General features: G+C 36.5%; 1 protein-coding gene across 2 annotated transcripts in view; it reads right to left on the bottom strand.

Moving 5' to 3' along the window:
- The window catches only part of DNAJC13 (DnaJ heat shock protein family (Hsp40) member C13), a 123,042-nt gene that overhangs the window by 97,848 nt on the left and 9,758 nt on the right, over positions 1 to 15,436 (bottom strand). For both annotated transcript variants that reach the window (XM_036758915.1, XM_036758916.1), the window contains exons 3-4: positions 12,166 to 12,246; positions 101 to 176 (exon numbers count right to left, since the gene is read on the bottom strand). In XM_036758915.1, coding sequence (XP_036614810.1) covers positions 101 to 176; positions 12,166 to 12,233 — 144 coding nt within the window. In that variant the 5' untranslated portion in view covers positions 12,234 to 12,246. The remainder of the gene's footprint in view (positions 1 to 100; positions 177 to 12,165; positions 12,247 to 15,436) is intronic.

Raw genomic sequence — 15,436 nt, 5'->3', positions numbered from 1 at the left:
GTCCCATCTATTCATGTGTAGAGAGCACAGCAGATATGTGGAGATGCTGTCCAATATTCTAAGCTCAAGTTGAATTATAAACAAACAACCTGACACTTACCTGATTTGTAACTTCTAGGGTATTGGGATTATATGTAGTGATTGCATGGGTTCCAATTGAAAAGACTCGTTTGTACCTAAAACAAAGAAAAAGTTTAATTTTTGTTTTTCCAATTCAATTAATCTACACAAATTAACAGTGTGATTAATACTAAAATTAAAAAAACTTTAAAATTTGTTTACTAATGCTATCACTTAATACTTTCCTTTTATGTTTTATAATATACAAACACATTTTTTTTTTTGCTTTTTGGCAGAGCAATTGGGGTTAAGTGACTTGCCCAAGGTCACAAAGCTAGTACATGTGTCAAGTGTCTGAGGCCCGATTTGAACTCAGGTCCTCCTGACTCCAGGGCCAGTACTCTACTCACTGTGCCACCTAGCTGCCCCAAGCTATTAACTTTAATGAAGAGAAAAGTATAGTAAGACATTTGAACAACTCTGTATAGGTGGCACAGGGTGAATGGACAGTCTCTGGATCTCAAATGATTCTTTCTTAGAAAAGTTGATCAAAGATGGAACACAGCACAAAATCTTTCAAATTATGCTTTAAGAAAAAGTAAGGTGGAATGCAAAGAAGCACAATTGCTTTTTATCTTTAAAAGGCATAACTTTAGTAAATAATGAACATTATTGGAAGCATCTACATATTGTATTACTGTGCTTTTTTTTTTAAGTTCAAGAATTGAGCTGGAATTCACAAAAGAGAAAAAAAATCTTCAACACAGAGGTTGGATCCTTGTTGGAGGATTTATGGAAGGATACATAAGAGAGAAGGCATGGATGGGCTACAATCTCATAAGCAGCCAAAACAATGGGTTTATGCTTCTACTAAAGTAATTCTTCCTCAATTCTGACCTCTTTAAAATAGAGAACCCTTCCTAAAGAGGCAGTATGGGAGAAAGAACACTAGACTTGAAGGTGAAACATGGGGTGAAATCAGAGCTTGGACACTTTTCCATTTCCACACGATTAGTTACAATATCTCTGAACCTCAGTATCCTTGTTTGTCAAATAGAAGGGCTAGTAATACTTTATATACTATTTACTTCAAGAGGTGGTTTCAGAAAAGTGCTTTGTAAATCTTAAAAATATGGCATATAAAACCAATGGAACCATAATTAGAAGAAAAGTAGAAAACTGGGGAAAATTTTTTACAGCAAATTTCTCTGATAAAGGTCTCATTTCTCAAATATATAGAAAATGATGCTAAAGTTATAAAGAATATTTTTATAATGTCATCTCATGTCTTTGCAAAGGAAGCTTGCCTATCAATCAATAAAGATGAGTTCCTCTGGAAAAAGACTCTAAAAGATTGTTTCTCTATTAAAGAGAATATATTGTTTTATTATCTAAAGTTTTTCTATGTATGACCTGGATCACTGCTATAAACACAAACGTTTTATAGGTTTAAGGTGTGTGTGTATGTGTGTGTGAACATGTACACATACATATATATTTGATATCATAAGTAAAATTTCAATGCTGGTAGTGGTAAATTACTTTAAAATTTCTAGTTACTAAAACAAAGCTGAATAAAACTCAATTTAAAAAGACTTCTAATGTAAAAATAGCTTTCGAAAGGCTATAAAGAAAATGTTGTATACAATGTAAAGAAGAATTCTAGCCATGTAGCCTGGATTCTTTGCTGAACTATTAGGTTTCTATTTCCATACTACAGCATCCCAACACAAGAATAACCAAACTATCAATTGTATATGTATGCAAATTACTACAGAAAGATAGCAAAAGAACTTCTAGTCACCACCTTATTAAAACTTCATTAACTTTTTCCTTAAGAATAATCCAAGTTTTTCTATGCCTAAAGAGCTATAAAAATGTGCATATCCTTTGACCCAGCAATACCACTGCTAGGGCTGTATCCCAAAGAAATCATAAAAATGGGGAAATAACCCATATGTACAAAAATATTTATTGCAGCTCTTTTTGTGGTGGCTAACAGCTGGAAATTGAGGGGATGCCCATCAATTGGGGAATGGCTGAACAAGTTGTGGTATATGAATGTTATGGACTACTGTTGTGCTATAAGAAATGATGAGCAGGCAGACTTCGGAAAAACCTGGAAGGACATATATGAACTGATGCTAAGTGAAGTGAGCAGAATCAGGAGAACACTGTACACAGTAAGATCCAGTGTTCGAGGACTGATCTTGATAAGACTTCTCAGCAATGCAAGGACCTAAAACTTTTCCAAAGGACTCAGGATGGAAAATGCTATCCACATCCTGAGAAAGAACTATAGAGTTGGCATGTAGAGTGAAGCAGACTCTCTTCTCTTTTGTTTCCTTTCTCATGGTTTCTCCCATTCATTATAATTCTTCTGTGTAACATGACTAATGTGAAAATGTGTTTCAAAGGAATGTACATGTAGAGACCATATCAGATTGCATGCCATCTTGGGAAGGGGAGGGGGAGAAATTTTAAAACTTATGGAAATGAATGTTGAAAACTGAAAAGAAATTAAATATTAAAAAAAGAAAGAGCTGGCAGATGTGAAAAAAAAAAAAACCAATCCAAGTTTCTGAAACAAATACAGATATCTTTACTGACTTATCATCATTTAATTGTTGTTAGAAGTGTTTTAATCTTTTATCATTCTGGAAACAGTAAAGCATTTTATTTCAAACTTAGGTAGAGGCTAAATAATATGCCATATACTACTGTCATTAGGTATATACACTAGTGTGAATGTAAAGAGATGCTAAGGGAAAATGAGACCCACTCCTAGCTCACCATCCTTACTCTGGCAATGTGCTTCCTATTTATGCAATCCTCTTTTCTTCAAGAGTCAGCATAACTTGATCTTACTTTCTGTGAGGCAAAAAGGTCCATATGGCTCAACTGCAGTATATGGGAGGAGGAATCATGTCCAATGGGGATGGAAAGAGGTTAGGGTCAGGTTGTGAAGAGCTTTAAAAGCTAAACTAAAGTGGCAATAGGAAGCCACTGAAGTTTACTGAAAAGTGACATGGTCATATTTGCATTTAAGGAAAATCAGTCTGGAAGCAGTGGTGAAGGATGGACAAAAAAGGGAGGGAGAAGTGAGGCAGCAAGACCAATTAGGAGGCTATTTTATTAATCTAGACCAGATTTAAAAAGAGCCTGAGCTAAGGTAGTATCTGTGTGAGTAAAACAAAAAGGTGACATAGACAATGCTAAGTAAAATTCAATACAGCCTCAAAAATAATAAAAAAATAGATGCTTATCTGCATTAGTAGACAGACTTTCTTCATTGAGGATTTGTGCACCAAAGAAAACACAGGGCTGGTCCTATAAAAACCTTGGAAAATGTAGCTTGAGTTGAGGTAAAAAGCCAGACTAGAATGAATTGAGAAATAAGAGAAGAGAAAACAGAAGCAAAGAGTGTGGTTTTTTCCCCTAGGAATTTGTCTAATAAAGTACTGAGAGAAATAGGATAGTAGAGTCAAACGTCATCCACCGGCATCCAAAAAAGCTTGATTCATAATTTTTCTATTTCTTCAAAGTAACATTGAGTTGAATAAGCAATAATTTAATTTAAATAAAAAAATGAATGTCTCAGAATCTCCTGCTGGTTAAAATGGTAGAGTGAAATTATGTAATATAGGAATAAAGTTTTTAGCGGTACTTATTGGTTTCCTTTTTCCTTCACATGGACAAGATGTTGCAATTTTTCGGTACCTTCAAGCTTAAAAATCCACACCTTATCTCAAGCACACGTAAGAGGTTGTTTTACAAATACCTTAACTAAGATATCTATGTAGCATGAAAGCAACATCAGAAGGAAAGAGTAGCATATCTGTGTTGGGGGGAAATACGGCTCAAGAAACAGCCTTTTCCCCCTAGGAATGAGTCCTTCCTTCTCTGGGCTGCTTCCTCTCTCTAACTGTTCCACAGAGTTATGAAAATAGTTAAGAAAGCAGTCATTAAATATATTTCATCAACCGTACTTGAATTAAATAGGGATTTAGAGCCAGTGTGGAGCCATACAAATAAATTATTTCAACTAAAATACTTCCGCAATTACGTTAGCTAAGAGTTAGTAAACTAGTTTGAAATGACATATTGGCAAACTTTGTGCATAGCATTACTGTAATGCACAAAGTAAACAGTCATTCAACTGCATTAATTATTAGGCTATTTTTATTATTTTTAAACCTCTTAGAGGAAAGGAGTCTAGGCCTCAGGCAACTCACATCAGAAGCTCTATGGAAAAAATAGTGGATTGAAAGTGACAGCCTATCTCCCATTTGATAAAAATTGCTGGGAAAATTGGAAAGCAGTCTAGCAGAAATTAGGCTTAAACCAACATTTTATGCCATATTCTACAAATAAACTCCAAATAGATGTGACCTTAAAGACCATACAATTGAAAAATGGGAAGGGAAGCAGATCATGTATGTCTCCCTTGCAGCTATGGGCAGAAGACATGTTCTTAACCAAACAAGGGGTAGAAGCAATCGCAAAAGCAAAAAAATAGATAACTTGAATTATGTGAAATTGAAAAGCTTCAGCGAAACCAAAATTAACATGGCTAAGATAAGGGAAGCAAGTGAATGTGGGGGAAAAATATCTTTTTATCAAACTTCTCAGATAAGGGTTTGGTATGCCAGATGTAATAGAGTAACAGATAACTCAGACCAAAAGCTATTTTCCACTAGGTAAGAGATCAAAGGTGATGAAAAAATAGTTTAAAAAAAAAAAAGAACTACAAACTATTAACAATATGAAAGAAGGCTCCAAATCACTGATAAGAGAAATGTACATAAAAAATCCCTAGGGTTTCACCTGACACCCAGCCAACTGGTAAGAGATGACAAAATATGTAAATAATTAATGTTGGAAGGGTTGAGGGAAGATAGGTGCACTAATTAGTGTATTGTTAGTTGAACCATAAATCAGGAAAATCATTTTGGAAAGCAATTTAGAATTATACAAATAAAAGTGACCAAAATGTCCATACCTGTTGACCCAGATTCCACTACTAGACTTATACTCTAAGGAGGTCATGTTAAATCAGAAGAAAAGCCCCCATATATACACCAAAATATTTAGAGCAGGAGTTTTTGTGGTAGCAAAGGATTAGAAACAAGGTAGATGCCTAACTGAGGTGGGAAAATGGCCAAACAAATTGTGATACATGAATGTAACTGAATATTACTGAGTAAGAAATGACAAATGATGAATTAAACCATGGGAAAAGATTTACATATTCTGATGTAGAGTGAAGTAAGCAGAGCTAAGGAAACAATATGTGTAATGACGACAGCAATAAAAATAACTACCACAAAACAATCAAAAGTAAATATGCCAAAGTACAATTTAACAAACATTTATTAAGTGCTACCTGTGTGCCAGGAACACTGGAGATCCAAAGAGGGGGAAAAAAAAAAACAAATAGCACCTGCTTCCAAAGAACCTACAGACTAATTGGGGCTACAACATGCAAACAACTACATAGAAGCATCTATGCTGGATACAGATTCAAGATAAACTGGAGATAATCTGCAGAGAGAAGGCTAGTGCCTTCTTTAAAGAGCATCAGGAAAGGCTTTCTTTGCAAAAGATGGTAGTTTAGCTGGGACTTGAAGGAAGTAAGAAGGCAGAGAAGATAGAGAGAATTCCAGGCACAGAGAATAGAAAGTAAAAATGGTCAGTCAAGGAGGCCAGTGTGTCATTGGATAGCAGAAGACTTGGAGGGAAGTAAAGTCAAGAAGACTGGAAAGGTAGGAAGAGGCCAGGTTACGAAAAGTTTTAAAAGCCAAACAGAGAATTCTATATTTGGTCATAGAGGTAATAGGGAGCCATTGGAGTTTATCAAATAGAGGGCAGGAAAGAGGGGAGACAAAGTCCTATGCTTTAGAGAAATCAATTTGACATCTGACTGAAAGATGGCTTGGGGTGGGGATAAAGTGGAGTCAGGGAGACAAACACTACAACAGTGAAGGCCTGAGGTATCCAGGGCCTGCACCACTGCCCTGGAACAAAGGACAGAAGAGGAATATTTAAGAAGTTATACAGGTAGAGTCAATAGGACTTGACAACTCCTTATAACAGGAGGTTAAGGTGGGTTAGATAGAACCAAGAATCATCAGCACAGAGATAATTAAATTTATGGAGTTGATGAGATCAACAAATAAAATAATATAAAAGGAAAAGAGAAGAAAAGCAGACAGTTAGATGGTACAATGGATCGAGTACTAGATTCTGGAGTAAGGAAGACCTGAGTTCAAGCCTGACCCTGGGCAAGATGCTTAACCTATTTGTCTCAGTTTCCTTAACCGTAAAATGGAAATAATAATAGCACGACTTTTCAGGGTTGTTATGAGGATTACCAGAAATAAAGTTTGTAAAGCCTTTAGCACAGTACTTGGCACATAGTAGATGCTATATAAGTGAAGAGGAGGTAGAGGAGAAGACAACTTAACCCCACTCCTTTGCACAGGTGAGAGGTCCCTGGGTGTGGTACAAAGCATTTTTTCCTGACTTTTTCCATGTATTGACCTATGTTGACAATTTTTTTTCCTCTTTTTTACTTTCTTTTTTCTTTGAAAAATGTTATTCATTACATCACATGGTTCTCTGGAAGGGGGAGGAGAAAGGACACTAGAAGAAATCCTGGTGATTTAAAAAAAATAGGGTAATAAAAATTTATTTAGAAAAGAACATGAAATATACTTGCATTTATACTAAAGTCTAGGTAGCAAAATCTCTCTTCCCCAAAAGGGACTAAAGATTAACCCTAATACCTGGGATAGACAATTCTATGTTAAAATGCATTTGCAAAAATCTTTAAATTTGGGGGCAACTAGGTGGCACAGTGGATACAGCACAGGCCCTGGAGTCAGGAGGCCCTGAGTTCAAATCTGGCCTCAGACACTTGACACACTTACTAGCTGTGTGACCTTGGGCAAGTCACTTAACCCCAGATGCCTCAAGTCTCCACTCCTCACCCTAAATCTTTAAATGGAATACTGGAACCCAAAAAGCAGAACCAGACTTGAAGGGTATTGGAGGGGTTGTTAAAAGTAAATCTCTAAATTGGAGACAATCCAAAGGGCATTTGGAACTATGCTATGTGATGATGGAAAACCTGGGCGATCAGATGATAACCAGGCACAGCATTAGGAACTGAGGGCAGAATGGAAGAGAAATCATGGTGGGTTAGAACAGCAAAAAATCAGAGTAAAAAACAGGACTAGAAACAAAGCCAGAGAAACAGTAGTTTAGTCTGTGACAGGTACTTGCTGAGATAGCAGTGGGCCAGCAGCCACCTGAGGCACAAACAGAGTTACTTATTCACACTCCATTGCTCTTCCTCCCCTCCCCCCACCCCCGCACCCTTTCTCATTCTCTGTGAGCCATCATAAGCAACACTAGGCCACAGTGAATTGGGCAAGCGACGTTGACAAAAGGCAAGTGACAAGGTAAAAAGTGAGCCTCAAAGTCAGCAAGACTGGGGCTCAAGGCCTGCCTCAGACACGTACTAACTGTGAGGCCCTAGGCAGATTATGTGGCCTCTCAGGGATCTAAGCAACTCTCCAAAGTACAGAAAAGGTTTGCACCTGCACACCATGAGAGGTGTCCTCCCCAATGAGCTCCCTGTCAATGAAATCACAAGCCCCATCCCTAGTCCTAATCTATTAATTACAAATATACACCCAGTTTATGAAGAAGGGAAACTCTATTGTCTTAATTCGCTCACCAAGTTTCACTAGTATATTTAGATATATGTATGTGTGCATACATGTATATGTTTGTGTATATATACATATATGTGTATATATATATGTACATATATATATATATATATATATAGAGAGAGAGAGAGAGAAAGGGAGGCAGAGTCTATAGAGACTGTTCATCTATCATTTTTATTATTAGACTGAAGAGAGATATGAAATAATACATGTGAAGGGCTTTGCAAACCTTAACACTATAGAAATGTATAACAGTAGTACTAATAGTACTAGTAACAGTAAGACTATGCTAGGATATACTTTTAAAGATTAAACAGCTGAAATATGGGGAAAAACAGTACTACAATATTAGGTATACAATCCAATAAAATGAAAAGAGAATGAAAAATATATATGTATATATAACTGTATATAGGTATATATAACTTTATAGAGGTACACATACATTTATATGTATATAGGTTTGTGTCTAACACGGCCCTTTATTCAAATGCCAATATCTCATTCCTAAATTCTTCAGTATTTTTTAAATTTAATATATCAAATTATTTAGATGTCCAATGAAAGCACAAGTCTGACTAAAATACAAAAAAATGTTCAATAGGTATTTTTTTAATTTACAAATTCTTTAAAAAAGATAAAAAGCTAGTTTGCTCTCAGACACAAAGGAAGCTTTCCAGGGTGAACCTGCTCTTCTGCTTTGCCTGGAACATCTGGATCTACCCTTCCTGTCTCAAAGGACTGTGGCAGAGCAGGAAATTACACTTCAGGTAAGGAAAGAAAACTTGTTTTTCTTTATCTAAGTCCTACTCTCCCCACAAAATCCCCAACGTGCCCCAGATAGTGAAACTGAAAATTTAACTGTAACCTCATTTTTTCAAGTGTAAAACTGACAGTCTAAAGATGGCTTCACCAGCAAAGGCAGGGCTAACAGTCTGTAGTTGAGAGTAGTCTCATTCTATACTTATTGTCTGTCTGGCTGCTGGAGAAAAAAAAGAGTGATTATGGAAAGGTTTTTTAATTATTGCTATTTGCAAGTAGTAGCATAAAATTAAGAATAATTATGGCTTCTTATAACCAAAAAGGACCTGTACATCTTTGCTGATATTTATCCCTAACACTGCTCTGAAACTTTAAGACAGTGAACATTTATCTGAAGGCTTAAAAATAATTACAAAGGAATATACTATATTGACACCTCACATTATGATTCAATTTTAATTTACTCCCTTTTTTAAAACTAACATTAAGTTTTAATTTTTTAGGTGGTGCAATAGATAGAAGGCTAGACTTTGAGTCAGAAGTCTGAATCTAGCCACAGATGCTTCAGGAGTTGTGTACCCTGGGCAAGTCATTTCACCTGTCTCAGTTTCTTAATCTATAAAATGGGGATAGTAACCACACCTAACTTTCAGGGTTGTTGTGAGGGTCAAATGAGATAAAATGTGTAAAGGGCTTTGCAAACCCTAAAGCTATATAAATGGGTAATAAGAGCAGCAGTGGCAGCAGTAAGACTATGCTAGGACATACTTGATTAGTGATCAAACAGCTGAATTGTGAAATAAAATTAGTACAACAGTATTAGGCATACAACCCAATAAAATGCTAAATGAACAGTTTCTAGACAGTTAGGATTGTGTAGATAAGGTGAATATCAGAGAGGCAGCCTATAGCCTCAAGGCACCAATAACAGAAGGAGCTGTGGTCAGAACAGGACAGTCAGCTAGCTCCAGAGACATCTACAATGACTTCAGATCAAGCCCTGCTCTTAAGACCACACCAGAAAAGAGCAAAAAGTACAGACCTGAAGTACATAAGCATTACTCAAAAGTGACTCTACTGCAGACATTACTTTTTGAGTAGGGAGCTCAAAGACAAGACAAGAAAAGCCAGCTAGCCTTTCACAATGCATTCAGGTGTCTTACAGGATACTTTCTACTTGGAGAAAATGCACTTTTGATACAACAGTACTTGCAGAATCAGACCTTTAAACTCTGGGCTGGGAGGCCCAGTTTTGCTTCATCTATACATTTTTTTCTTTTTTAATAGTTTATACAGCTGTACATATAGACAATACACATGCCTGTACACATGCTTACTATATAAGTTCACACACATCACTAAATCTTCTCCAAGTAAATCTTTTTTTGCAAGACAGTTACCATACTTGGGTTCCAAATTTTAGATACTCTACACATGAAGTGTCTAAAATTCTCAGAGGATCAGGGCTATTAAAAAAAAGTAGAAAAAAAAGTAACTGCAGCATGTAAGGTTTAGTCTTGCCTATCAATGCAGCATACTACATGCAGTACAAAACATCGGCATACTACCACAAATTAAATGTTGTAGCCTTCTCCTCAAGATAACGGAAGTGTTCAGTTATTTAAATATCACTCAACTTTTGTTAAGAGGTCATTTTTTTTTTAAAGAAAAATTGAGATAATTGGTTCTAATTACAGGCAAAAAATCAGTTTAAAAAAATTAGCCAGTTTTACTATGCAGATAAAAATAGGAGTTCAATAAAACTAATCAGTAAAAAGAATTCAAAATAAAGGTTTCAAAAAGGTAACAAAGGGATCCTTAGAACTAGCAGTTTGTTTTTGAGAAGTACATCCCACAAAAACAAATGGCTTCTCCAGAGCACCCATCAAGCTGTCCTTGCCAAGGGCCAGGGGTGCCCCAAGAACTCTCACTCCTTCCCTGACTTGCTTACAATTTTCTTATTTCCTCCTTTCCATTATTCTCCATCAGGTATTACCCAGAAACTCTCACCTCAACTTCTTGCTGCTTCTTGTCCCCAATACAAACCATCAGCGGAAGTAGCAAGAGATGATGGGAGAAGACATTCGGGAAGCTACTGCTTCCCCTACTCTACCACTTCCCCTTGTCCTACGTCCAAACTCACCTTGCAGTACCTCTAGCCTCCATATTCTCTCTTCAGCCTCATTCCAGAACTCCTACACCTACTCCAGCTCCCTCACTTTCAGTTCTAATTTGCTCTGTAAGATCCAAGTAAAAAAAAGGGGGGGAGGGTAATGAGAAAGGGCATAGCAAGAGACATTTCCCCTGTGGTAGTAGAAAGGGTATTCCTGGGACCCCAGGAAGAAAAAGAAGAGGGAAACAAGGAACTAGTTGAGAACTAATAAACATCTCTAAGATTTACAGCAGGAAGAAGTCCCACTCTGACAGCTTTATTCCCCAAATCCCTGTCATATTCCCCTTGATCTATTTTAGAGTTCTTGGTACCACCACCCAAAGCTCTTTTCCCAGGCTGTACCCAACCAGAGTCCTTTCCCAAAATTAGAAAAGTCAGTAACAGTGGTTTGAAACTAGATTCCCTGCTCCTACTACCAGGTGAGGTATGAAGGGGAGGAATTTCTCTTCCTACTGGAGGGGCATTTGTCCTTGGAATCTCAAAGTAGAACTCAGAATACATGTTCTCACAAAGAACACCATTAAACATGGGGTTAAGACATCCAGGATCATAGTGTGGGTACATTAAAGGATTAAACAGGCCAAGTCAGAAATGGAACAGAAATTAAAAGACAAATAGAATAGGATCTAAAGTTTCATCACATAGACCAGACGTGTCAAACCTGCGGCCAATGGGCTGCTACAGCCAAACTCTCTAGTGTAGCCCACACCAGATTAAAATACAATTTGGAAATATTTAACAAAATAAATAAAAATACAATAAAACACAGATAATGTTGTTATGTGGTTTTCTAAGACAATAAGTGGCTTATAGGAATCCTTGTTTACAGTTCAGAGGTCCCCATTTCTATTTTTGTTTGCTCACAAATTCTTTTTGGTAGTCTCTAAAGGGACGTATACCACCTTGCGCTCGGGTCAATTTATTTATAAGACTTTAACTACTATATAATATATACAAAAGCTCAACAAATCAGAACGCAACATGAGAGAATCTTGAGCGCAGAGAAAAAGTGTCTACGTGCAATAATGCCCAGTGCAAAATAAGTGATGGAGTGAGTTAGATAAGAATGTGATTGCAAGGATTAACTGCGTTAAAGCAAAGTGCAGCGCTTCTACGTAAGCAATCAGAAAGTGGTCCTTTTTTCAAACATCAACTTCTCTTTAAATAGTGCTTTTCTTCAGTTCTTCCAAAAAGGTTAATAAGACGTGGGCAGCAAGATAAATAGAATTATATGTATTAAGGTAAAGAGAAGCATCACCCAAAATTTAGTCATGATATTTTCAGTAGATCAGGACTGAAAAATGAAAACACCTCACTTATTGCTTCTGAGAACATTAGAGAGCATATGACTACTCTGAATTACACAGTATATGCTAAAAAGGCAAGTAAAGCAGTAGAAAACAGAAGGTAAAATAAGCAGGAAATACTTACTTCCCTCTCCATGAATGTTTTGTTGTATAGAAACAGGCCAGATCTTTATTTTCCCTAATAATATTCATTTTGTACTGAGACCTGAAAGATACATTCAAACACAAGATTTAGTAAACTTTCTACTAATTTTTATAACAAATGTAGAACTTCATTTACAAATTAAAAAAAAAACAAATACTTTCTATCAGAAATTTTTATAAAGTCTTCAATTCAGTGGCAATATCACCATTAAACCAAATACATTCCAATGGGAAAAAAATTTCCCCAGGAGACTAAGAAAAAAACTTAAAGTACTATAGGATAGCAACAGAGTTATGCTTCCTACAAGCTGTACGACATACCTAAATCTCCTTACATCTCAGACAATTCTGACTACCCCCATTTCCCTCTCCTTTTTGTCTAGATATAGAGAACATTGGATAGAGTCACACTGAAAACAGACATTCTGCCAGGAGGTATTATCAAGCTGGACTGGAATTTCCTTAAATTCTAGTGTCAAGTTAGCTTCTAACTCTATGGTTTGAATTTATATCCGTACTTCACTCAGAAACATAGTAAACTGATCATCAAGCTTAAAAAAAATACCCTCTTTCCTTTAGGTACTCAAAAGTGATTATTCTTAAACTATCTCTTTAATTATTTCTCTATCAGTCATATCAACGAAGAAAGACAGAAATTCCACGGGCATCTACAATTGAAATTCAGTGTCCTATGAAGAACTCTCCAATCGTTTCAGATTTCTATTACCAGAGTAGTGTGAACCCAGAAGTACAAAGGAAGAAAGGAAAAAACTTCTAGGGCTATTCTAGATCCCTGAGCACTTCAAAGGCATTAAAAGAGCGGCAGAGCTAGGACATCCATGCAATTTCTTCTCTATGGACTTTTGCTAGAAACTTTTTATCTCATAATGCCTAGCAGAGGAAAACAAGTAAGACTCAAGGTCAAATTTTTCTAGTACTCTAAAAAATGGAGATAAGAAACATTTCAAGATACTACCTTTATATTCTTTTAATACAGGGAAATAAAGGACCCTAAAGACATTCTAAACAAGAAAAACCTTGAAACAGACTAGGTTTTCGGGACAAAGATGTAGGAAGGACATTTCTGAAGCATGGGTTTTTTAATAGAATTGACAGATTTCCTTATGGCTTTATAATGTATGTTTAGATCTTCATTAAAGTACTAACACTTTTAAATTTAAACATTTAGCACCTAAAATATGCAAGGCACTATGCTAGGCATCATGTTACTGAAACTTTTAAATACACTGAGTTTTGGTAAAGGATAAAGCAATTTTAAGTGGCTTACTGCTTACACCAATAAACTTAAACAAGGACCTGAATCTCAAACATCATCCTTGTATGCAAATTATTTAGAGAAGATAATTTACTTTAAAGTAAATACACCATTGACCAAACTTTATTAGGTTGTAACTCCACAAAAGTTTTCTAAATGGCAACAAAAACTCTATTCCTTTATTAGACTGCAAGCTTTTTGAGGGCAGGAAATGTCTCATCTTTGAAATTCCCACATGTACTGCCCACTATAGCCAAGGACTGTTAGATGAATCTTCTCATATGTATACAATGATAACAAATAATGAGCAAAGCAATCAATCTGAACCTTTTCTCTCTAAAGGAATTTGATTTACGTTTCTGAGGAACCAGAGAATTTAACAATTTGGGAGACACACACATAGTTATGGAGTTATACTTATGCTAGAGTATATATACTAGAATATACCACCATACTCTAGAGTACACTCTAGAAAATGCTTTAAATAAGTTTTTTTTTTCCCACTCCAAATTTAAATTAGAAAAAAAAATCTCTTCTAAAAGCAGTATCTAAATTCTAAAATGACGTTTGAGCCAATAAATTCATAGTTAATTATGAGGAGAAATAAGTGACTTAAGTAGAAAATATCTGAATATATAAACTGAAATCAATTCAGGCAAGGGAATATGAAGATACTGGCAGACCCCAATTTAAAAACAAGCTGAGTTCCAAAAATTCATTTGTAAGCTAGTTCCCTCATTGACACAATGTTATAAGCTGACTCATAAACTCTTATTTAACCCACGATGTGGCTGAACTGGTCTATACTGATGGTATTATATCTGCCCATCTTTTCTATGGGGAAATGAGTCCTGAGTATGGAACACAGGTGCCACAGCTTTCCTATAAAAGATTTCCCAATCTCTCTTCCCCACCAAACTGCAACCTTGCGGTGATAGTAAAGATTCTTTTCTTCCCTATTTTGGTGGTTAGAAGAGATTCCTTCCAAACCTTCTTTTTGAGTGGGGCTAATGGAAATGAGTTGCCCCCACTGCAATGGCAAGAAGCCAGGGACTCCATTAAGGGCCTCTGGGAACCAGATGGGAAGAGATGGACTTAAGACAATGATTTCATATTCCCATGGGGTTGGGAGTTAAGTTACAGCTTCTAGGCATTGATGCATCATCCTTGTATGCAAACTAAAAAAGATAATTTACTTTTTAGTAACCATAAGCCAATTTTTGTAAGGATTTTAATTCGACAAAAGTTTTTTAAAAAGGCAAATGAAACTTTATTCCTTTAGAGACTACAAGCTGTTTGAGGGCAGGAAATGTCTCTCATCTCTGCAACTCCCACAAGAATGTCCACTGATTAGAGGGAAGGAGAAAAGGCCAACAGTACTGGGAAGTTATAGCAATTAGAGGCAGAGATTTTAATGCAGGGAGTTTAAGGTGAAGAGTGGCAGAATAAGTTGAGACAATGAGTAGGGAGCTTCTTCTGAAAGTAGGAGTTAAGCAGGATTAAAGGAAGATGAGAAAACAAAGAAGTTAGGGCAGGGTGAACAGATCAGTAGCATCTTTAGGGAGTAAAGAGGGCTGGTGACAAATTCACGGGAAGAAAATACTCAATAGCAGTGGAGAGGGAAACAAAGTTCCTGCCACCCTGCTGGCATGTCCTTATATGGCATGTCTTCACACAGGGTAGCCTTTTCTATATAAAAGACCTGGGGGCTTGGGGAGACAGGGGCAGGGTGGCACTTCTGTATTATTACAAAAATCCACAGAGCATATATGTAAGCTGAACGCTGGACTGTTTGTATGCCATGAGCTCCCCTTACCTTTAAAATGGTGATAAGGATTTACAGAATTTGTGAATTAAGATATTATGGTTGTCTCAGCTAAAGCCCTACCTTCTGCAAGAAGCCATTCCCAATGTCCCCTTAATGCTCCTGCCCTCCCTCAGAGGTGGTCTCCAATTTGCCCAGTCCATAGCTTGT

This window comes from Trichosurus vulpecula, chromosome 5 (genome assembly GCF_011100635.1).
Source record: "Trichosurus vulpecula isolate mTriVul1 chromosome 5, mTriVul1.pri, whole genome shotgun sequence".
In the NCBI taxonomy this organism is placed as follows: Eukaryota; Metazoa; Chordata; class Mammalia; order Diprotodontia; family Phalangeridae; genus Trichosurus; species Trichosurus vulpecula.
Note: the sequence above shows the minus strand (reverse complement) of the source record. Positions and strands in the feature narration are given on the sequence as shown.